At 49.3% G+C, this 21,766-nt stretch overlaps 1 protein-coding gene and 1 pseudogene across 3 annotated transcripts; both read right to left on the reverse strand.

Moving 5' to 3' along the window:
• Positions 1-1,772: 1,772 nt before the first annotated feature.
• On the reverse strand, positions 1,773-17,647 carry Aifm2 (apoptosis-inducing factor, mitochondrion-associated, 2). Of its 3 annotated transcripts, none has more exons than XM_013017192.1 (9): positions 17,573-17,647; positions 9,087-9,285; positions 8,470-8,585; positions 7,373-7,489; positions 6,909-7,001; positions 5,120-5,228; positions 3,835-3,987; positions 2,756-2,956; positions 1,773-1,949 (listed from the first exon to the last, which is right to left on the reverse strand). In XM_013017192.1, exons 2-9 carry the CDS (start codon positions 9,262-9,264, stop codon positions 1,798-1,800), a joined length of 1,119 nt encoding a protein of 372 aa, XP_012872646.1. In that variant the 5' UTR covers positions 9,265-9,285; positions 17,573-17,647; the 3' UTR covers positions 1,773-1,797. The 3 variants fall into 3 exon arrangements, with proteins under 3 accessions (XP_012872646.1, XP_012872647.1, XP_012872648.1); XM_013017193.1 differs by having other exon boundaries at positions 9,087-9,280; positions 17,573-17,644; XM_013017194.1 differs by lacking the exon at positions 17,573-17,647 and adding an exon at positions 17,410-17,438.
• On the reverse strand, positions 12,091-12,507 carry LOC105986334 (annotated as a pseudogene).
• Positions 17,648-21,766: the final 4,119 nt, after the last annotated feature.

Here is a 21,766-nt window from a genome sequence, read left to right on the forward strand (position 1 = left end):
ACACACACACACACACACACACACACACGCTGGCATTGGGTCCTGCCTTTGGGTAGAAGCCTGCTGGATATGGTCCCAAGGGCCAAGCTGTGGACAAAGCCACATGTGGGCTACCAGCCTCTGGGACAGAAGCACAAGTTTTACTGAGACCTGGGCAGCTAAATGAAACAGACTTGGTGGGCACCAGTGACTCACACTTACAATCTTAGCTACTCAGGAGGCTGAACTCTAGAGGACTGCAGTTGGACCATCCTATCAAGCACAAAATACTGAGTTCAAACTCCATCAAACACTACTACATTAGAAAAAAAAATCTATATAAATGGAACAAAAAACCAGTGGGGCTAGTCCCCAAAGACTGTCCCAGGAATCACCATCAGAAGTGTTCAGAGATCAGCAGAACCAGGCCTGAATTTATTCAGATGATCTCCATTTAGCTGAGGCAGTCCAAAAGAGGCTTCTCCATATTGGAAGGTCCCTCTTTTTTTCTTTTTTCTTTTCTTTTTTTTGGGGGGTCCGGTAGTGGGGCCTGAACTCTGGGCTTGGGCACTGTCCCTCAGCTCTTCAGCTCAAGGCTAGTGCTCTACCTCTTGAGCCACAGCGCCACTTCCGGCTTTTTTCTTATGTGATGCTGAGGAATCGAACCCAGGGCCTCGAGCATGCAAGGCAAGCACTCTACCACTGAGCCACCTTCCCAGCCCCTGGAAGGTCCCTCTCAAATACAGAATTTATTTGTATACCTAGCCAAGTCAGTGGAAGACATTACCACCACCAGGCTGAGCCTGCAAAGCAGAGATAGGGGTTGACCAGGAAAACAAGCAAAAAACCAAAAAGTCCCTGGGATTCTCTTCACCTCCCCCAGAATTGCTAGAGCTTCATACAAATTTGCTTGTAAGTCTCTCTTGTCTGTTTCTGATTTCCCCTCAACACTTCCTCATTGTCGTTTTTATATGAGTTGCATTCCCCAGAAACATTAGGGTAGCCTGCGGGCTGCTCTCAGCAACCTGAATGCACTCATGACACCTCCCCACAGGTGATCTGCCTTTCCTTAAATACATCAGCAGCCCGCACAGCTTCACAAACCTCACCATGGCTAGCCAGAACAAACTGCGTCTAGCTCTTCTTAAATATGCCTATGGTATACAGTTAGGGCTGAAAACAGAAGACACAGAAAGGCTCACAAAGATGCAAGAAGATAGAGACTAGTCAGGTACAGCGGTATATACCTGTAGCCCCAGCAACTAAGGAGACTGAGACAGGAGGGTGCTTGAGCCACAGTTTATAGATATTGTGTCCAAAATATAAAGTACAAACACTAACCAAAAACTAGAGTTTACAATAAGGCTTACTAATACCCTGTTTATTGTCTGAGCTTCCTCAAACCCATCTGAGGAAAGGCTTGGGGTGCAGGCCAGTTCCCTTTCTTAGCTGTTCCCACCTACAGGCTCTCCTTCCTGTCCTCACAGACAGATCTCTGCCCAACCCTGAACACCACACCCAAGCCCCAACACACACACACACACACACACACACACACGCACGCGCACACACACACACACACACACACACTGCAGAGGAGCCGAAAGCTGCCTGCATCTTCCCCAAAACCTTGCCAGCTGAGCAGCAAACAGACCTTCAAACAATTCTTTTAATGTTCCCCTCTCTCTTCTCTCTCTCTCTCTTAACTTTTTGGTTTCATACGAGTAATTCTTTCAGACAGGACATTATCTCCTGCCCTTTGTCAAGAGGCCCATTGCCCATCTGTAGCAGTGCTGAGCCTTCCATCTGGCCTCCCCGTCAGGGTGGAGACTGCCGCATGGTTTTCCAGCTTGTAGAGATAAACAGGTCTCTGCTCTTAGCCAGCCGAACCATGAGCCGGCCCACGTAGAAACCACTGATCTGGCCCACACCATCATTTCTGCCCATGGTCAGGAGGAAGGTCAGTGCACCTGCAGGACAGAGACACAGCAGAGAGAAGAATCCACTTACAGCCATGGCCTGCAATTTTAGAGTATACACTTTTCCCTTTCCCTCCAGGGCAGGAGTTGTGTGATTTTTAGGGAAGCAGCATCCTAGGGCTTAGGGGGACTTAGTTTTCTTTTTGAGCTAGAGTTTCAATATATAACCTAGGTTGGCCTTGATCCCCCTGCCCAAGCATGGGTATTACATGACTTTTTTTGTTTTATTATGTGCTAGTCCTGGGGACTAGCACTCAGGGCCTGAGCTTTTGTTATCAAGGCTAGTGCTCTACTACTTGAGCCATAGCTCCACTTCTGGCTTTTTGGTGATTAATTGCAGATAAAAGTGTCATACACTTTCCTGCCCAGGCTGGCTTTGAACTGCAATCCTCAGATCTCTGCCTCAAGCAGCTAGGATTACAGGACAGGCCACTGGCACCCCAGCTAGTGGTTACTTTTTTATTTTTTTCTCTGTCAGTCGAAGAGCTTGAACTCTGGGCCTGGGTGCTGTCCCTCAGCTCTTCAGCTCAAGGAGAGCACTCTACCACTTGAGCCACAGTGCCACTTCCAGTTTTCTGGTGGTTAATTGAAGATAAGAGTCTCACAGACTTTCCTGCCCAGGCAGGCTTTGAACTGAGATCCTCAGATCTCAGCCTCCTGAGTAGCTAGGATTATAGGTGTGAGCCACCAGCACCCGGCTGCAATTTACTTTTAAAGAGCCTTAAAGGGAGTTATTTGTGTCAGCACTATGGTCTAGTGGCTGGTCATTTTCCCCATGTGATGCTCACTCCCCATACCTGGTTTGTAGGCCTTGAGGGGCCTCTGTTTTATAGAGTTGACGATGTTGGCCACAACAACGTTGGCATGGAGGCCAGCGTGATAGGCCATCTTGGGCTCCTTTACGTCGGCACAGTCACCAATGGCATAGATATTGTTGTAGCCCTCCACCTGGAGGAACTCATTCACTCTCAGAGAACCATTTCCAGCCAGTCTGCTCTCTGCAGGACAAGACACACCCAGATTAAACCCAAGGAGCCATACTCAGTAGCAGGCTACAAGGGGGACGAGTCCTGGGTGCTGGTCCAGACACCTGAGAGGCACATGTTCAAGAGGTGACCTTAACACCTGCTGTGGTCCTGCCCAAAGTCCTCACCTCACACCCTCCTGCAAGGTCAGGCATGGAAATCCAGGTGGACACAGGAAAAACTCAGTTAACAGGGTCTTAAATGCCTCTTTGGACACAGATCAGAATTTTACAATAAATGCAGGACTTTCATAAATGATAAGTAACTTATCATGAAAACACATGAGGGCAATGGGATGCTAATTCTAAGCTCTGGGTCCATGATTAGTCCTTGATCCCACTCCTGCTGTTGCAAGCAGGAGCTCCTGGCCCAGAAGCAATATTCAGGAATAAATGACAAGGACACGAGGACACCAAACAACCACAGGACCTGGCCACTGAGTCTCTTGCTCTAACAAATCAACCCACTCCCTCCCACCTCCGGGCAGCCAGACACTGAGTTATAAGGCTATAACCCCCAAAACTCTCATTACAAACTGTAACCTGAAGTAGCCAAATGTTTCTATCCAAATTTGGAGAGGAAGACACTTTTGCATAAAAGGCCTGACCCAGGATTTACCACTAGGGGGCACCCTAACTTTAGAAGATTCCGGTGTCCTTGGTCACCTTGAGCTAGGGCCATCATAGAGCAGAGGAAAGCTCAACAAGAAGGGACTCTGGCTTGCATTTAAACTTCAAAGTTACCATTCATGATTTAAACAAGTGAGCCTCTGAAGTGAGGGGGAAAGGCAAGGAAGTGTTGGTTCAGGAGGCATCCTGAGGAGTGCTGGAGAGAGTCGGCTGCCTGCTTACCGAAGGTGCTGCAGTAGGCAGAGCTGTTGATCTTGACACCGCTGCAGAGAATCACTAGGTTGGTGGCCACCTCTGTGCCCTTGTCCGTCTGCACCTTGATGTACTCCCGATACTCGTTGAGAGGCAGCTCCTCCAGGTTGATCACCCGCTCACCTGTCAGGGGTTCCATGACCAGGAGCCTGGCAAAGGCTGGCACCACACCGTAGCTGACCATAGGCAAGGCCAGGGCTGTCCCACAAGTCCTTCCTCCACTCCATCTTCCCACCCAGTCCTGTCTACAGTCCACTCTCCTGCCCCAGGAAGCACACAGGTGAATACCCTGCCCCAGAGGATGCAACTGGAGGGGAGTTTTCCAGGGAGTCGCCGGAGGGAAGTAAGACCGTTTCCCTGGAAGTACTTGGAAAAACTACTCCACAGAAGGCCTCAAGCCTGACTCTGGATGTCAGCTTTCTCCTCCCGGCACACCTCCCATCAAGTTTTAGGGCAGGTAGCTTCAGAGAAGCACCTCACGGTATTCATGACTTGAATTACCAGTTACCAAAAGGAGGCTGTGAACCTGACACTGATGGCTCATGCCAGTAATCCCAACTACTCAGGAGGCTAAGATCGGAGAATCTCAGTTCAAAGCCATTTGGGGCAGGAGTATCTATGAGACTCTTATCTCCAATTAACTACACGCAAGTAGAGTTGTAGCTCAAGTGGTAAAGCACTACCCTTGAGCAAAAAAAACCTCTGGGATAGTGCCCAGGCCCTGAGTTCAAGCCTAGGACTGCCCCCCCCAAAAAAAGAAAAGAAAAGAAAAGGTTGTGATGGGTGGGAAGGACTTATACATGCCTCACGTTCTTCCACACAAAGCACTAGGGAGTAAATCGTGGATGTCCCATTGCTGGGATTAGAACTCCTCTAAACTGCTAGATGCTTCCCTCACTACCTGTTCTGGATAAAATGCCTGCCACTCAAAATATAAACCAACAATCCTCTCCCCGCTTGCACATAGACATCAAAACTCAGGGCAAATCCTTTCGATGCACTTTAAAAAATTCAGAAAATAGGTATCACCTATCTGATTAGCACTGTTGCCTTGTTGACTTTCACCTCCTGGATGAGGAGCCTCACACTGGCTTTGATGCTTGACTCTATTACCTGTGCTTTGTGCTGAATCCAACACACCATGGGGAAGACATGGGCCCTGCGGCTGGAAGCCCTGGCCAAGCCCCTGGGCCACCTTAGCAGGCCAGGAAGGGCAGAGGGGTGAGGTCGCATGGAGGAGTGATGTCACACGTACTCAGCAGTAGCTGCACACCCTTCCGGAGGAGGATCTCCTTCACTTCCTGCCGCACACAGGGCAAGAGCTCCTTGTCAGCCAGGGGCACTTGGGAGTGAATGAGAGTGACCTAAGGACAAAAGGACCCAGAAGATAAAAGGGAAAGCAAGTCTCTGGCTCACATAAACACCCACCATCCCCTTCCCCCATCCTCCAGAGAGAGCAGAAAAGCCGGCATTGTGTAGGCCTGATGGATTATGAACTTAATCAAGTTCATAATCCATCAGGCCTACACAATGCCTCTAGAAACTCCCTACAGGGTTTGGATAGCTCCATGTGCCCAGAGGATGGTACGCTCCACATCCAGAGCATAGAAGCCCCTGAATTCAGGACCCTTCCTACCCTTGCACTAGGAACCTCTTTACCTGACCTTCCATTTGTACTCTGTAAACAAACCTCTGTCTTTAATCACAATAGTAAGTCCGTTTTTCCTGGGTTCACATTAGCCACCCAAGCACAGGGTCATAAAAGTTCTCAATTAGAATCTAGTCAGACAGGAGTATAGCTAAGTTGGGGACCACTACTCATGGCTGGCATCTGACTTGAGGCCAATATTATAGAACGAAGCCCTTGATCTACAGGGTCAGGAGCTAACTCCTCAGTGTCACAGCTGAACTGAACTGCAGGACCCACAGCTCCTCTTGGAACACCGATATGTGAAAAAATCCTACAGCAGTGTTATTCTTGTGGCTTTATCCCATTCAGTTCTCATCAATCAAAATGAATAACCTTTAACTATACCAATCGCTCATAATTTCCAACAATTTGTCAGAAAATAGCCATAGAAATAAATTAAGTGTAGATTGATTTTTTCCTTTCAAAACTAAGCACTCCCTCGGGATGAATAGAAGCATCCACAGTGTCTGCGTGGCTCTTAGAAGCTGTGTGCATGTGCAGCGGGCCAGCTGCAGCTAGCAGGCCCTTTGCTGTCATCACAGCCCACCAGCCCAGAGGAGGCCAGTTCTTCTCCTTCTGAGTGCCATGCAGGTTCTCTACCCCTCAAGCATTAGAAGGGCCAGGACGGAGGCACTGCTGTTTGGACAGTGAGGGACTGTCCTGGGGCTTCCCCCACTGACCACAGCATGGACCATCACATGGCTCTCCAGAGCAAGGACGTGCCCATCAGGAAAAACACCAAGAAGTCAACTGAGGATGACCTTGTCCAAACTGGCTGACAGCAAGGAGAGGTCATCAAAGTCTAGGTTTCATGATAAAGACCAGAATTCTAGGGGGACACGAATAGCCATCTTTATAAGACATCAAGCCTGGGCCAGGCACCGGTAGTTTCATGCCTGTAATCCTAGCTACTCAGGTGGCTGAGATCTGAAGATTGTAGTTTAAAGCCAGCCTTGGCAGGAAAGTCCGTGAACTCTTATCTCCAATAAACCACCAGAAAACCAGAAGTGGTGCTGTAGCTCAAGTGGTAGAGCGCTAGCCTTGAGCTGAAGAGCTGAGGGACAGCCCAGAGTTCAAGCCCCATGGCTGAGGGGAAAAAAAAAAAAAAGACCAGCCTGGGGCTTGATCTCCTCCTCTCCCTGGATGAGGGCAACCTCAGAGCAGCACCACGGAGCTGTAGGATCCTAGCTCTCTAGGAAAAGGTCCTGCAGAATCTCACTGTAACACAAGGTGGGAAATACATTGGCTGTATGTGGAGCTCCAGCCTCTGAGACCTGCGTAAACTCCTGAAGCTCATCAGGAAAAGCAGAAGCAGTTGGCCACATGAAGTTCACAGCCCAGGTGGGAGCCTCACCTCTTTCTCGGGGTATTCTGTCTTAATTTCCGCTGCCATCTCCACTCCTGCAGAGCCGCCTCCCACCACCACGATGAACTGTGATCGCTGGACCTGGAGAAGAAGGGAACATGGAACCCACCTACACATCTACCCTCTGCCTGGGGCAGAGGGCCTACGAAGCTTAGAGAACTCTCTATGTTTGGGTTCCAAATGGGCCTATTCCTCCCCTTCTTGCAAAAATGCTGTGGAAACTGACTGCAATCAGGAGCTAAGCCTGCTCCACCAATCACGAAGCCCCAGTCACAGGCCAGTGGCCACATCCCCAGGAATTTCTACCCAGTGACTCTCAGCACTCCAGCTTCATAGGCAGCTCTGAGCCCCTCCCACATAACCTCTCTGCTCTACCCCCCCCCCAGCTGCTATTCACACCAGATACTCTCTGGCCAGCTCCGACTGCCCCCACGCCTGTTGCCACAGCGCACCTGCTTCACCATGTCCTCATAGGCCTGGATGGCAGCTTGCTGGCAAAATATATTACACTTGCCTGGGAACGGCCCAGTGCTGCCAGTAGCCAGGATAAGATGTGAGAAGGGCAAGGCCTGTGAGGGACAATAAAAAGAAAGGTTAGGGGGTGAGGATGCCTGGATATCTGCATCCAACACCAGGCCCCCAACCTGCCAAGGAGTAAGGGATAGAGAAGCCACTGGACACATGGAAAACAGCCCCATTGGAAGGAAGTGAAATTACCAAACCAATGAGGCCAAGAGAAGACACTAGAAACCAGGAACCACCTAAGGAAGCAAAACACCTGGGCCACAGAGCCATGCTGGTAATGGAGGTGAACCTGTCCAGCAGCGCAGCAGGAGTGGAAGGGGGGAAGCAAAGGAGCAGGAAAACACTGGTAGGGAAAAAACAGGATAAGGCGTAGTTTAGAATTTCCTGAGCATTTTAGAAGATCTCTCTACCTACCCATCAAACAGGAAGAAAGGGAAGGATAAAGGAAGAGGAAAAGAGAGCTGTGTGTGTCATGGCAGCCCTTGGCTGATTTGGGCAAGAAAATCTGAAGTTCAAAGCTATCCTAGCCTATGGTAGCTCACACCTGTAATCCCAGTTAACTCAGGAGGCTGAGATCTGAGAATCAAGGTTCAAAGACAGCCCAGGTAGACAAATCCTAGAGATTCTTATCTCCAGTGGGAAGCCAGGATGAAGGTGTGAAAGGTGTGACTCAAGAGGTAGAGCACCAGCCTTGAGCAAAAACAGGCAAGCAAGAGTGCAAAACCCCGAGTTCAAGTCCAATCTGGGCACAAAAATATTTTTTAAATGACGATATATCACCTACCACACTGAGCCATGGCAGAAATTAAATGAGATTCACATAAATGCATCAGACAATGCCTGGCATATGGGACAGACTTATGAAATCCCTGCTGTCGCATCCCATGCTACTATAGTGGAGCCTTTGTTTACAAAGCTGCACCTGTCCAGCACCAGGCAGTGCAGGGAGGGCGCAGAAGGCTCTCTCACACCTTGACAGTCCTCAGAAAGCCCACTGATACCAGAGGACAGAGCCTGAGCTTACCTCTCCACCCTGCAGCAGCACCGTCTGACTCTTCAGGTCTATCCCCACCACCTGGGCCTGCCGGAAGTTGTCCTTGAAGGTCACTGAATAGGAAATGAATGTCTTTTTGGCGAAGCCTGGGGAATAGATACAGAAAAGGTGGCATTATAGAACTAGACAGACTCTTCCCTAAGCTATATACTAATAGGCCAGAGCTAAGCTAGCCAGTGTACACCAGGCATTCGTGCCCCTAAAATGCCATCCAGTCCTTTGGTCTTTCAAAAAGCCCGAGCTCTTACTTTAGGGCTTTATTACAGTAACTGCTTAAGACTAGTGATCATCAGGGACTGGGGTGTGGCTTAAGTGGTAGAGCATCAGCCTTGCAAAAAGTGCAAAGTACTGAATTCAAACCCCAGTACTATTCTCATAAAACAAAAGACCAGTAACCATCAGGTTCTCTGAAATAAATCTAGCAGTGAAATGGTAGCATTTAGGTAACTTGCTCTCCATGAAAGAAAATCATTCTCAGCCTTGAAACCATATACTCTGCAGTGACACAAACATTCTCACAAAGGCAGCCAGAAAGAGAGAAGGGAAGAGGGAGGAAAGGAAGGAAGAAGGAAGAGAGGCCACCTTACCACTCTCCACCGAGGCGCGGAGGGCTGCCACATTGTGATGAAAGGAGTCCTTCATGTCCACCAGCATGAAGGGGATGTTCAGCGCCTGTAGTTGGCTGGCAGCCGCAATCCCACCGAAGCCTCCGCCCACAATCACAACATGCAGAGCTCCGGTATCCACTGACACCTGGGACCCCATCTCCAACTAGCCACTGCTGGGCTGGGAAAAAGACCATATTAGAGTCAGGGGAGAGAGGCCTGGACTGGAGTGACATGAGCCTCCCTTTCTAAATGAGGTGAATCTGCCAGGCACCAGTGGCTCACGTCTGTAATCCCAGCTACTGAGGAAGCCCAGATTTGAGGACTGAGGAAGCCGAGATTTGAGGATTGTGTTTCAAAGCGAGCTTCAGCAGAAAAGTCCATGAGACTCTTTTCTTCCAGTTAATCACCAAAAGCCATAAATGGAGCTGTGGCTCAAGTGGTAAAGTAATAGCTTTGAGAAAAAGCTAAGGGACAGTGCCCTGGCCCTGAGTTCAAGCCCCAGTACTGCCTACCCTGAAAAGAAAAAGGTAAGTCTTTCATTAGTGGAATCTGAACTGACTTCAGAAGGAAGAGTAACTGATTTCAACCATGTTGCCAACTACCTTGCTCCTTTCTACAAGGCTATGTGACGCCTTCCAGAAATGCTATGTACCTATGGTCATGACTAATTTTTTTTTTTTTTGTCAGTTATGGGGCTTGAACTCTGAGCCTGGGCACTGTCCCTCAGCTCTTCAGTTCAAGGCTAGTGTTCTACCACTTGAGCCACAGGGCCACTTCTGGTTTTCTGTTGGTCTATTGGATATAAGAGTCTCACAGACTTTCCTGCCCAGGCTGGCTTTGAACTGCGATCCTCCAATCTTGCCTCCTGAAAAGCTAGGATTACATGTGTGAGCCACCAGTGCCCGGCTATGACTAATTTTTTGCACACATTAATTTGTGTTTTTTTTATTCCATATGCTTCTTTTGAAGAAGGAGTAATGTTCATTCAACACATAGGGCATGTTCTGCTGTGGATCCTGTAGCCAATACATTTGTATGAAGTCCCTACTCTTATAAATGGAGAGAGTCCAAAGTCAAGAGCCAGGGGAAGTTAGGCAAGTAAACAGAAATGCTGTCATGCCAGCACAAGCCACCTCTAAATAAAAATTAGTTAGTATATTAATTATACAAAATAATGGGTTTCATTGATATTTTCATGCACATACACAAAAACTTCAATCATATTTACCCTCACCACCCACTCTATCCCTGCTGATCTCAAATAGTCCCCTCTACATTCATGCCTTTTTCATGCAGTATTTATTGGAGTCTGGTTTCTTTCACTTAACATGATGATCTCCAGTTTCATCTATTTTCCTATAAATGTCATAATTGTGTTTTTCCTTGTGGGTAGATAACACTGTATTGTGCATTTACATAGAGCACCAGCCTTGAGCCAAATGCTAAGGGATAGCATCCTGGTCCTGAGTTCAAGCCCTAGTACTGCCTACTCTGAAATAAAAAAAAAGGGGGGGGAGTTATATCTTTCATTAGTGGAATTCAAAAGGAAGAATATGTGACTTCTACCCCCATTCCCAGACACCCTGCTGAATATACATATATTCACATATATAAATGTGTGTATATAAACATATTTATTTTCTTTACCCAGTCATCTGTTGCTGGGCACCTAGGCTGACTCCATGACTTGGCTATGGTGACCAACATTGTTATAAACATGAATAAGCAGAAACAGACCTTGATTCCTTTGGACATATCCACAGTTATAGTATAGCTGGATCATATGGTAGGTCCATGTTTAGCTGTCTGAGGAGCCTCCATGCTGATTTCCACAGTGGCTAACTGCATGACACTCCCACCAATGGTGTATAGTCTCTATGGGGAAATTCTTCAAGACTGTGCTAAGCAAACACTGCAGCCAGATTCTTCCAGGCTCACCAGCTTGAGTGCAAGGCTGAGAGCAACTAGAGTAGAACAAGCGTGCCAGCTGTGATATGTGTTTCCTCCAAAACATGCACTGAAAACTTAATCACCATGTGGCAATGGTGGGAAATGACTGTAATGGAAGGGTCCTGGGTCCTGAAGGTTCCACACCCACAGTATGGATTAATGCTGAGTGTAAAAGGCCTCTGGGTTTCAATTCTGATCTCTTTGTTGTCTCACTCTTTTGCAGCAGGAAGGGCCTCATCATATGCTGCCCTCTTGATTTTTTTGGACTTCATGCTCACCCCAAACTACAGGAGGCTGACAAGTTCCCAACAAACTGAAAGAAAACAGTGGCTGAGTCTCAGTGGAGCTAAAATCTGGGAACCCTTGGCCCACAGCCAGAAGCAGGGGCCATCTGAGGCAGAAGGAAGTGCTAGGCTAGGTCACTACAGCGGAACTGCTAAGCCTAGAGGCAAAAGGGAAAAGCAGCCAAGTTGCAGAGCTTGCCTAACCATACCTGGGAGGCTGGTACAGCACCTACAGTATCCCTGAGTCTGCCCCCACAGGAAGTTGAGAGGCTGGTCTGGGGCTTGTCTCCAGCCCAGCTGAACCCCAGACAAGGACACTGTGGCCTTCAAACAGGCTGCAGATGCTGACGGGGGGAGGGGGGGGGAGACATGGAGCCTAACAGAGGGAAATTAACCCTAGTGAAATCCCCAGCTGTGGAAGGCTTGCTGGGGATGATGGCTTCAGCAACAGGTGATCAAACATCCTCCTGCTTGCAGGAAGCCATACACAAGGGACCTGCAGTAGGTACCCAGGGGAGAAATAAAACTCACAACACAGACAGCAGCCAAGGATGCTGGCTGGAAAGGGAAACATCAAAGAAGGAAGACCTGGACTTGGAGGCCAGGGCTTCATGGGGGAGTGTACACTAGCCCCTCTAGGGAAGACTGAAAGACCACCCATTGTCTGATCATCACTGCAGTCACTTTCTGGGATGTTTTATTTTATTTTATTGCAGCTTCTGTGCTTTATTTAAGCACAAATAAAAGGCGCATGTAAGCCATCTATTCCTTTTCTTCACTGCACAGCCTGGCATTGGGATTGGTGACTCTGATGGCCAGCTGGGCTGCTCTTTCCACGATGGCTTTTCAGTTCTTGGAGGAAACATTGTGGGCGATCTAAGCACAATAAGACTTGTTACACATGAGCAGCACTTCCAGCACCTTGATGTTGTGAACTAGGAACTTCCAGAATCCACTGGGCAGCAGGTGCTTTGCTTGTTGCGCCCATAACCAGTGTTGGGCATCAAGATCTGGCCCTTGAATCTCCTCCACACACTGTTGTCAACGCCCCTGGGTTTCCACCAGTTACGCTTAATCTTGACATATTGGTCTGACTGGTGGCAGATGAACTTCTTGGTCCTTTTATTGACAATCTTGGGCTTCACCAGAGGTCCAAGGGCAGCCATGATGCTTTGAGCAGAAGGAGAGGGCAGCTATCTTTATAGTTAGTGCCAAGGAAGAGGAAGGGGCTCTGGGATGTTTTAGTATACACAGGTTTCCAAAACATGGCTGCCTCCAAGATGGTTCCCAAGACAAGACCCTAGAGGCAGTGTAACCTTCTCTACTCCAAGTCCTCACGAAGTTGTCCAGCACTGATCCCAAGCATCTGTCAGGCTGAATCTGCCAAGTGGGTCTCAGGAGACTGTCTCCTGAGGGTCAGGACTAGGAGGGCTTAGGGATTACCTAGAGGCCTGAGCAGGGCCTGGGAATGTGGGAGACCAGAGATGGGGTATATTCAGCCCCTCTGGGGCTGTCAGACAATGATAGGATCAGGAAAACATCCAGAAAAATCCCACTTACAAGCTGGCTGGACACTAGCCCTGAGAGGGGCTACATAGCTTGAAAACTACTATCTATGATCCATGACAGATTGATCGTATTGGACCATCAGGGTGGTTCTAGAACCCTGAAGAGGAGGTGGGTCAGGACCTGTCCCAGTAGAGGTCAGGTGTAGATGAGAGGCCCAGAGGAAGGAAGGGAGGGAATGTGAGAAGTCCAGGGCATGTGTAGCAGAAAGGTAGAGAGGCCACAAGGACAAGGGACAGGGACCAGAACAGACACCACTGAAGTCTTGTCATGCCAGGAGAACAAACAAGCCTGACCTTGGCATATCATGGTGTCTCCCTCCCTGGGAGGAAAAAAAATCAGGGACCCCAGCAGGCCAATCAGGCATCCTGGTTAAACCAAAGAGATGAGGCCCCATTTCCCACAGTCCCTAGGATCACTGACCTGTCCCCCAAGAGCACATGAAGGCAAATGCTTTTCTAGGGTTCCCAGTGGGAGGTCTAAGGGGACCCAGGGTAAGCCCAGGAGTACAGACACCCTTTCTCACTGAGAGCTGCCTAGGCCTCTTCTGGAATCTTCTCTCTCCTCTACTGACCTCTGACACTCTCCTTAGTGCTTCTCCTCTACATTCCATCCCTCCCCCCACTGCAGCCATTGCCTAACTTGGACAGCAGATTTTCTTTGGCTCTCTTAGTTGTTAATTTTGCCTAGTCTCCAAGGATGTCACATTCTCCTCTGTGGGCCATGACCTACTTTGCCAGACACCTAAACCAAGGACTTAGCGTCAGTATTTCTAGCTGCATACCCTGTAGGTTATGAATCAACGTTGGTGTGTTCTCACATGGCAGTAGGGATGGGTACACTTTAGTGAGAAACCCCATTAGTCCATGGAAGCAACCATTATATGGCCATACAGTGAAATTCTATAGTTATTTGTGCGCACGTGTGTGTGTGTGTGTGTGTGTGTGTGTGTGTGTGTGTTTTCTCATGAGGCCTAAATTCAGGGTATTGATGTTGTTCCTGAGTTGTTTTTTTTCGTTGTTTTGGTTTGGTTTGCTTTGCTTAATGCTAGTACACTACCATGAGTCACAGATCCACTTTTGGCTTTTTGGTAGGTAATTGGAGGTGAGTTTCACAGACTTTCCTACCTAGACTGGCTTTAAACTGTGATCCTCAGATCTTAGCCTCCTGAGTAGCTAGGATTATAGGTCTGAGCCACTAGCACTTGGCCTTTTTTTCTTTTTCTTTTTCTTTATGCTGGGGTTTGACCTCAAGGCCTGTGATCACAGCTGGTACTCTATTTTTGGGGGGGCTTAAACTCTGGGCCTGGGCACTGTCCCTCCTCTTCAGCTCAATGCTAGCACTCTACCACTTGAGCCACAGTGTCACTTCCAGTTTTCTGGTGGTTTACTGGAGATACGAATCTCACTGGACTTTCCTGTCTGGGCTAGCTTTGAACTGAGATGCTCAGATATCAGCCTCCTGAGTAGTTAAGATTACAGGTGTGAGCCACCAATGCCCAGCTGGTACTATACTATTTGAACCTTGCCTCCAGCCCTATTTTTCACTGCTGATTTTAGAGAATAAATCTTACAGACACTGCCCAGACGAGCTTTGAATTTCCGTTATCCAGATATCAGGCTTCTGAGTAGCTAGGATTACAGGCACTGGTGAGTCAGGAGCACCCAGCATAGCTATTCCTTTTTAAAAGGTGAAGATATTTTCACATGAAAAGTTTGTCTATGAAAAGGTCAGGCAAGCTGGGCACCAGTGGCTCATGCCTGAAATCCTAGCTATTCAGGAGGCTGAGATCTGAGGATCACAGTTCAAAGCCAGTCCCGGCAAGAAAGTCTGTGAGACTCCTATTGCCAATAAGTTACTCAGAAAGCCAGAAGTGACACAATGGCTCAAGTGGTAGCCTTGAGCTAAAATTCTGAGGGACAGTGTTCAGGCCCTGAGTTCAAGCTCCATGACTGACAAAAAAAGAAGAAGAAAGAAAGAAAGAAGGAAGGAAGGAAAGAAAGAAAGAGAGAGAGAGAGGGGAGGGGGAGGGAGGGAGGAAAGGAGGAAGGGAGGGAGGGAGGGAGGGTGGGAGAGAGAGAAAGAGAAAGAGAAAGAGGGGGAGTGAAAGAGAGAGAGAGAGAGAGAAAGAGAAAAGGTCAAGCAATAGAACTTGTCTTTTTTTTCTTCTTTTTTGCCTATCATGGGGCCTGAACTCTTTTTTTTTTTTTGGTCCGGTCATGGGGCCTGAACTCTGGGCCTGGGCGCTATCCCTCAGCTCAAGGCTAGCGCTCTACCACTTGAGCCACAGCGCCACTTCCGGCTTTTTTCTTTTTGCTTATGTGGTGCTGAGGATTGAACTCAGGGCCTCATGCATGCAAGGCAAGCGCTTTACCACTGAGCCACCTTCCCAGCCCCAGGGCCTGAACTCTTGGCCTAAGCACTGTCCCTGAGTTCTTCAGCTCAAGGCTAGCACCCTACCACTTGAGCCACAGCGCCACTTCTGGCTTTTACTGCTTATGTGGTGCTGAGGAATCCAATCCAGGGCCTCATGCATGCAAGGCAAGCACTCTACCACTGAGTCACTTTGTCTTATTCTTATAGGCAACAAGATAATGGTACTCTAGTACTGAAACAAACATACATACAACTGCTACCACAGTTAGCATTCCTGGCACTTTTACTACATTTTCACATGAAACTGGTATCAAATACCACCCAACTTGAGTATATAACATTCTGTTTTCATTCTTAGCTATGACCATTCAGGCTGTGTCCATCTATAGTGAGTAATGCACTATGAACATGTGGACATGACTTGGACTAGCTGAGCCATATGGTAACTAGGTTGAAATTTTCTGAGACCTCCCAGGGAGGGAGTGCAAGCAATCCCAGCCACATCTGCCCACATTCAGGAATAGTACCTCAAAAAGCCCGAAAGAACAGAAACCTAATTGTCCAGCAATTCCTAAGTCATTGTACCTCTACCCAATCCCCCAACACACAAAATGTGGTTTGCACTTGAATCTGCTCAGTCGGTCCTGTTTCTTCTCCCAAATACCCAGCCTGATCCCAGGGGGACTCTTCTTCAGGAATCACCAAGGAAAGCCAGAACTTGTTGAGAGGTCAGGCCTCTGAAGACCCACAGTAGGAGCCATGTGAGTTCTGAATTCCAAACAGAACACACAGCTTTTCAATTCGTCATGTATTATGCAGAAGGTAGATTTCAACATTGGTCCTTTGGGCAGCCATGTATCCAGAGTGGCCAAGATTCAAGAGAGCCACTACTGTGACTCAATGGGCTATGAATGCCCATCTAACACCTGGTGGAAGGGGAAGGGTAGCAACCTCCCTCCCTGAACACAAGTGGCCAGCTGAAGAATGGGTACTCCATGGGCAACCCTCTAGGGAACATACCCTAAATATGCCCTCCAAAGAGATCAACTGCTGCAAGGAACTCTGTCTTAAGTGGGGACAGTCTCCTTTAATGCCCTCAAGAGAAAGAAGCTCTGAAGCAGACAGGCTCACTGAGGTGCCATAGCCACTCCTGTGCCAGGCTATGTGTCCACCCTCCTCAGAGCCAGCCACTCTGTGGACCCCTCAACACTCTCATGGTCTGCCACAGTGTGCAGCTGGACCCTGACTTCATTTCATCACCAAAGACCAGGCTGGCTCTAGAGTGCAAAACCCAACAGCCCCACTCCCTCCCGACCTCCATCACTTCTGGGCTGTGTAGTAGTCCTGGACAAAGCCCCATTCTGGCTAGCCTGATGAAATGAAGGTTACAGGCAATCCCCCCTTAAAAGATTCATCTCTAGGAGCTCGAAGAATCCGGGGCATTTGCAGCCTGCTGGCAGCGGGTGCCTGGACGCGTGCTAGCGGGAACCTTTACGTCTGGGAAGCCTGGAAGTTCTCTCCCAAGCTAAGTCTGACTCTGCCCTGGGTCCGGCCTGCAGGAGCTCGGTCCCAAGCCCACCGGCCCCCTTCTCACTCCCGGCCGTGCCGAGCGGATTTCAGGGTCCCGTGGGAGCTCCGCTACTGTTGAACTAACAGTTCCACTTCACCACGGGGCCAAGCGGGGCTTCTGGTGCACCCCGAGTCCACTGGCACCCGGTGGGGGGACTGAGGCTGCTCCTGGCCCTCGGACACCGGCCTCATTCCGCCTGAGACCTCTCAGGATCGGGGCCACCCGGCCCGTGGCCACTGCTCACCCCTCCCCTTCGGGCCTGAACCCCTATTTCTCGGAAAGCTTAGCTGGTATTTAGGGGCCTCGGCTGGGGACCCCTCCTTCCAGCGTTTTGCTGGGGTACAGGGTGCTGCGGTCCCAGCCTCTGTTTCCTAGGCAACGGCCCCCTTCTCCTTAAGCCCCGATTCCACGACCCGACCTCCCCACGCGGGGCGCGACGTCTGCCAGACCCTGCTCCCCGCGCCCCTGCAAGCGAGCGGGGGGGGAGGGGTAACCCGTCCCGCCGAGGCGCTGACCCCAACCTCGCGATGAGGGTCCGCACGGTGACTTCACTTACCGGCCGCCTCCCGCCGCACCCGCACCCCCGCTCCGCCCGGCTACCGCCGCCGGCGCCTTCCGGAGCTGCCTGCCTCAGGCCCTTTGGCCTGGGCGGGGCCTAGCGGAACCCGGCGCCCCGCCTTTCCCGTCTGCGCCCCGCCCCTGCCGCTCCTGGAACTGACCTTGACCGCGAGCAAACTGCCTCGAACTTCGGAACAAATGCCCCCTAGATAGGCCGAAGTCTCCTCTGCGGCCAGACTGCGCCTCGTCCCCTCCGCCCCACAAGCCACGCCCGCCCGTCGCACACGGGCCCCCTCCAACTCCGATCTAGCCAGCCAGCGCCCCGCCCACTCTGCCCCCACAAGCCACGCCCATTTTGCGCCCAAGTCCCGCCCGTCCCACACGGGCCCCCTCCAACTCCGATCTAACCAGCCAGCACCCCATCTGCTCCACCCACACAAGCCCAGCCCAGCCCCTAGCCCGGCTCTACTCCACCCCATCCCAGACACTTCTGTTGACACCTGTTGAGCTGCTCTAGGCTCACCCGCTAGGCTGTGGCGACCTTGGGTACCGTAACCGCCTCTTCGCTCCATGAAAATACGTAATTATTCGGCCAACCTAGCTGAGCACCTACTGCATGCCGAGCGCAGTGCTGGCAAAGGGATAGGATAATGGAGATTAAAAACAAAAGCGATTTTTGCTTTGGTGGACGCCATGAAAGCCCAGAGAAAAACAAGTGTGAGGGACAGCCCCAACCAGAACCAACCATAGGAATCAACAAGCTCGTCACTTGCAGGGACAAAGACTAGGGACCTAGAAGTGTGCAAAGACCTTCCTCCCAGAAAGAGGAGTCAGTTCTGGGCAGATAGCAGGCAAGTGCCCTTTTTGTGTGCTAAGATCCAGAGGACGGACAAGGATCCCGAGTCAGCACATTTGAAGTTAAATCTAGAGGTATTCAAGCTAACAGTGAAAGATTAAAACCATCCCCGTCTTCTTTGTGGAGGAATGGGGCTGGTATCTCAACTTAAAAGGGCCTCAGCTCTTGCCCTCACAGCTGGCACTCTGCTACTTACTTGAGCCATGCCAACAGTTGGGCTTTTTGCTGGTTAGTAGAAGATGTAATCTCACAGATTTTTTTTGCCTTGGCTGACCTGGAGCTTCATCCTGTAGATGTCTATTTCCTGAGACAGGCTTGAGCTACTAGCAACAGATAACCATCTCCATCTTCTTAATGTAAATATCAGCACCTACCTTAAGAGCTGTGAGGAGTATCCAGTGAGACCACTTATGTGAAGCCTTTTGTGTGCTGTCAGCCACACAGCAGCAACACATACATAACCAGTGTTTTATATTACAGATTAGCCTGCCCATGTCCTGGCAGTTCATTGGTAGCTTCAAATTGACTCTCTCACCTTCCCAGTTTTGTACTTTTTTACATGCTGTGGTCAGAGATAAGACAGGGTAATAAAACAATGGCTCACACCTGTAATCCTAGCTACTCAGGTAGCTGAGATCTGAGGTATTTCACTGACACCAAGGAGGACACCTTAGACCTGCTCTTTGGGCACAGACCTCACTTTGCTAGATTGTGCCTGGCACTGACTCCAGTATCTGGTTCCCTTGTAATTCAATATTGTTTTCCAGGTGAATTTTTTTTTCATTTCTTTTTTTTTTTTGGGGTCCAGACGTGAGGCCTGAACTCTGGGCCTGGGCGCTGTCCCTCAGCTCTTCAGCTCAAGGCTAGCTTTCTACCACTTGAGCCATAGTGCCACTTCCGGCTTTTTGCTTTTTTTTTTGCTTATGTGGTGCTGAGGAATCGAACCCATGGCCTCTGGCTTGCAAGGCAAGCACTCTACCACTGAGCCACCTTCCCAGCCCAAGGTGAATGTTTTTTAAATTGACATAATTTGTGTCTGAAAAGTCATTGAGCTCAAGATTGTGTAATCAACACTACCTCCTATATATATAACTCTTGACCATCTTCATCATCACAAAAAGAAATCTCATATCACAAGTTGCTCTTCCTTCTTGGCTCATCCAGCCCCAGCCCTTGACATCCAGAAGGATTCTATTTTTCCCTCCCCTGAGGTGTACTAGGATTTGAACTCAAGTCCTTTGCTTTTAGTTTGTTTTTCAGATAGCATGTTAATTTTTCCCTCCAGACTGCCTTCTGACCTAGAGGATCTTCCTACCTCCACCTCCCAAGTAGCAGGAACCACTGGTGTGTGTACCATGGACATTTATTTCTCATTAAATGATCCCATCAGTACTCTTTGAAAATATACAGCTAATATTATTGAACATTAAGTGTTTGCATACCTCCTTGAGTTCCTTTTCACACAGATCTTGTAGGGTAAGTTTTTCTCTTCTGTTTTACATATAAAGACAGAAGCCTCTACAGACTTAAGAAACTCAGTTAGTAAAGCAGTGGGGTTAGCCTTGAGCAGAGGTTGAAACCATGATCCTGATGCCAGGATGTCCTTCAACAGGGCTGGAGTCATCCCTAAGAGAACTAAAGGGCACGGAGTAGGCAAAGCACAGTCTCAGTTGTGGTATCAAGCACTTGTGACGCCTGCCCAGTTAGTTCCATGTAGCACAGAGGTGAATAGAGACATAACAGCCTTCCTGGGAGGGGGAAATGGTCTGGGGCTTGGGAAAGGAAGATATCCTTGGGCCTTCTCAGAGGAGCTGGGTCTGAGCCTGGATGGAAGAGGATCCACCTGGCAGAGTACAAGGGGTACACACAGAGATAAAGATGGAAGGGAGAAGACAGAAGTGTGAGGTGGCTAAGCCTCAGAGGCCCGTGAGCTTCAGAGCATGGGCCTCTGAGCATGGCAAGCACCGGCCTCTGAGCATGGCATGTCAGGGGGGAAGAAATCCAAGTTTTAACACATTTTTTTTTTTTTTGGTCTGTCATGGGGCTTGAACTCTGGGCCTGGGCACTGTTCTGAACTCTTCAGCTCAAGGCAAGCGCTCTACCACTTGAGCCACAGCACCACTTCCTGAAATCCAAGTTTCCTGGTCACCACTCAGCCAAAGTGGCAGATAGAAGACAGTTAGTTGATCCAGGGCAGGGTCTCATGCAACTATCTCTGCCACTTCCAGAAAGTTTCTTACACTTCACTCCTCTTTGCCCACCCAGTAGCGCCCATAGCTTTGGAATTGAAAAACAGGGCTAACTACTGAACGAAGGACTTTCCTGGGTGCCAAAAGAAGTGGGAAGGTGTGGTGGTTGTGATGGTTGAAACCCTGGCAGGTCCCCAGAAGCTTGCTTCTTGGAGACAGCAATGTAATGTCAAGTGGTAGAGTGCTAGCCTTGAGCAAATGAAGCTCAGGGACAGTGCCCAGGCCCTGAGTTCAAGCTCCAGAACTGGAAAAAAAAAAAAGCCTGGATCCTTTGATCACTCTTGTATAAGAACAAACCTTCCCTCCTTGTTCAGATACTACTTCAGACTTTACATGAACAGTAAATTTCTATTGTCTTCCGTCACCAGAATGAGGAGTATGTTTTTCTGCATTGTCCTAACTCATCTTAACAGCCTGTGGACCTGAGGCTCCAGACCCCTACGCTTATCAGTCATCCATCACTATCAAAGCAGGTACTATTAGGCTTTCCCCTCTGTGACATCACCCCACATCCCACACCCACCAGTCCTGCCTTAGCCATCTCCTGTATAAGGCCTGTATAACTGGTCCCAGGGCCTCAGTTTCACTCCTTTCTAGTTTTCTCTCTACCTACCACTCCCAGAAAAACCAAGTGGTTTTATCTTTCTTGTCCTACCTCTTGCTACTATCATCCTGGAACATCTTCCCTATTTCCAGTCTGTTTGGTGTTTCCTGAACTCTCCTGCCACAGTCTGGTACATGAGTCACCTTGATGAAACCTCCTCCATCTTTGGGTGTCTGGACATAATCTCCACGCACAGAGCTGCCGTGCCCATTGTAAATGTACAGACACACCAATCTCCCCAGAATACCTGTGAGCACCTTGCTATCCACACATGTTGGAATAAACTTAACCCCCCCAGCTACCACTGATTTGCCATAAGCCTTCTCTCACTGGAACCTTGCCTGCTCCTAATCTGTAAAGGGAACAAAGCAATCACAGGAATGTTCTGTGGTTTTCCAGGGTGAGCATTCAACACATATGAGATATAAAGCACTCCTAGGCCATGCTCTTCCTGCTTGGATTAGCCCCTGCCATCTCCAGATGGCATTCAACGGGCTGGTGAACATCCCCTCTCAGGGGCCCAGGGTACCATGCCATGCACATTCCTGAGGAGTTTGATCTTGGCTCCTGAGGGTTACTCTGGCCTACTACCCTCTTGTTTTAGTTTTTGTGGTGCCAGAGAGGGAAGCCCAGGCTTCACACATGC

This window comes from Dipodomys ordii, unplaced genomic scaffold, assembly GCF_000151885.1.
Source record: "Dipodomys ordii isolate 6190 unplaced genomic scaffold, Dord_2.0 Scaffold34, whole genome shotgun sequence".
Taxonomy (NCBI): Eukaryota; Metazoa; Chordata; class Mammalia; order Rodentia; family Heteromyidae; genus Dipodomys; species Dipodomys ordii.

Excerpts from the sequence above, each read along its gene's own strand:
- Aifm2 (XM_013017192.1), bottom strand. The coding sequence starts at position 9,264 with ATGGGGTCCCAGGTGTCAGTGGATACCGGAGCTCTGCATGTTGTGATT. Across the intron at positions 8,586-9,086 it reads CCGCGCCTCGGTGGAGAGTG|GCTTCGCCAAAAAGACATTC; the intron begins GTAAGGTGGCCT and ends TCTATTCCCCAG. Across the intron at positions 7,002-7,372 it reads ATGAGGACATGGTGAAGCAG|GTCCAGCGATCACAGTTCAT; the intron begins GTGCGCTGTGGC and ends CTTCTTCTCCAG.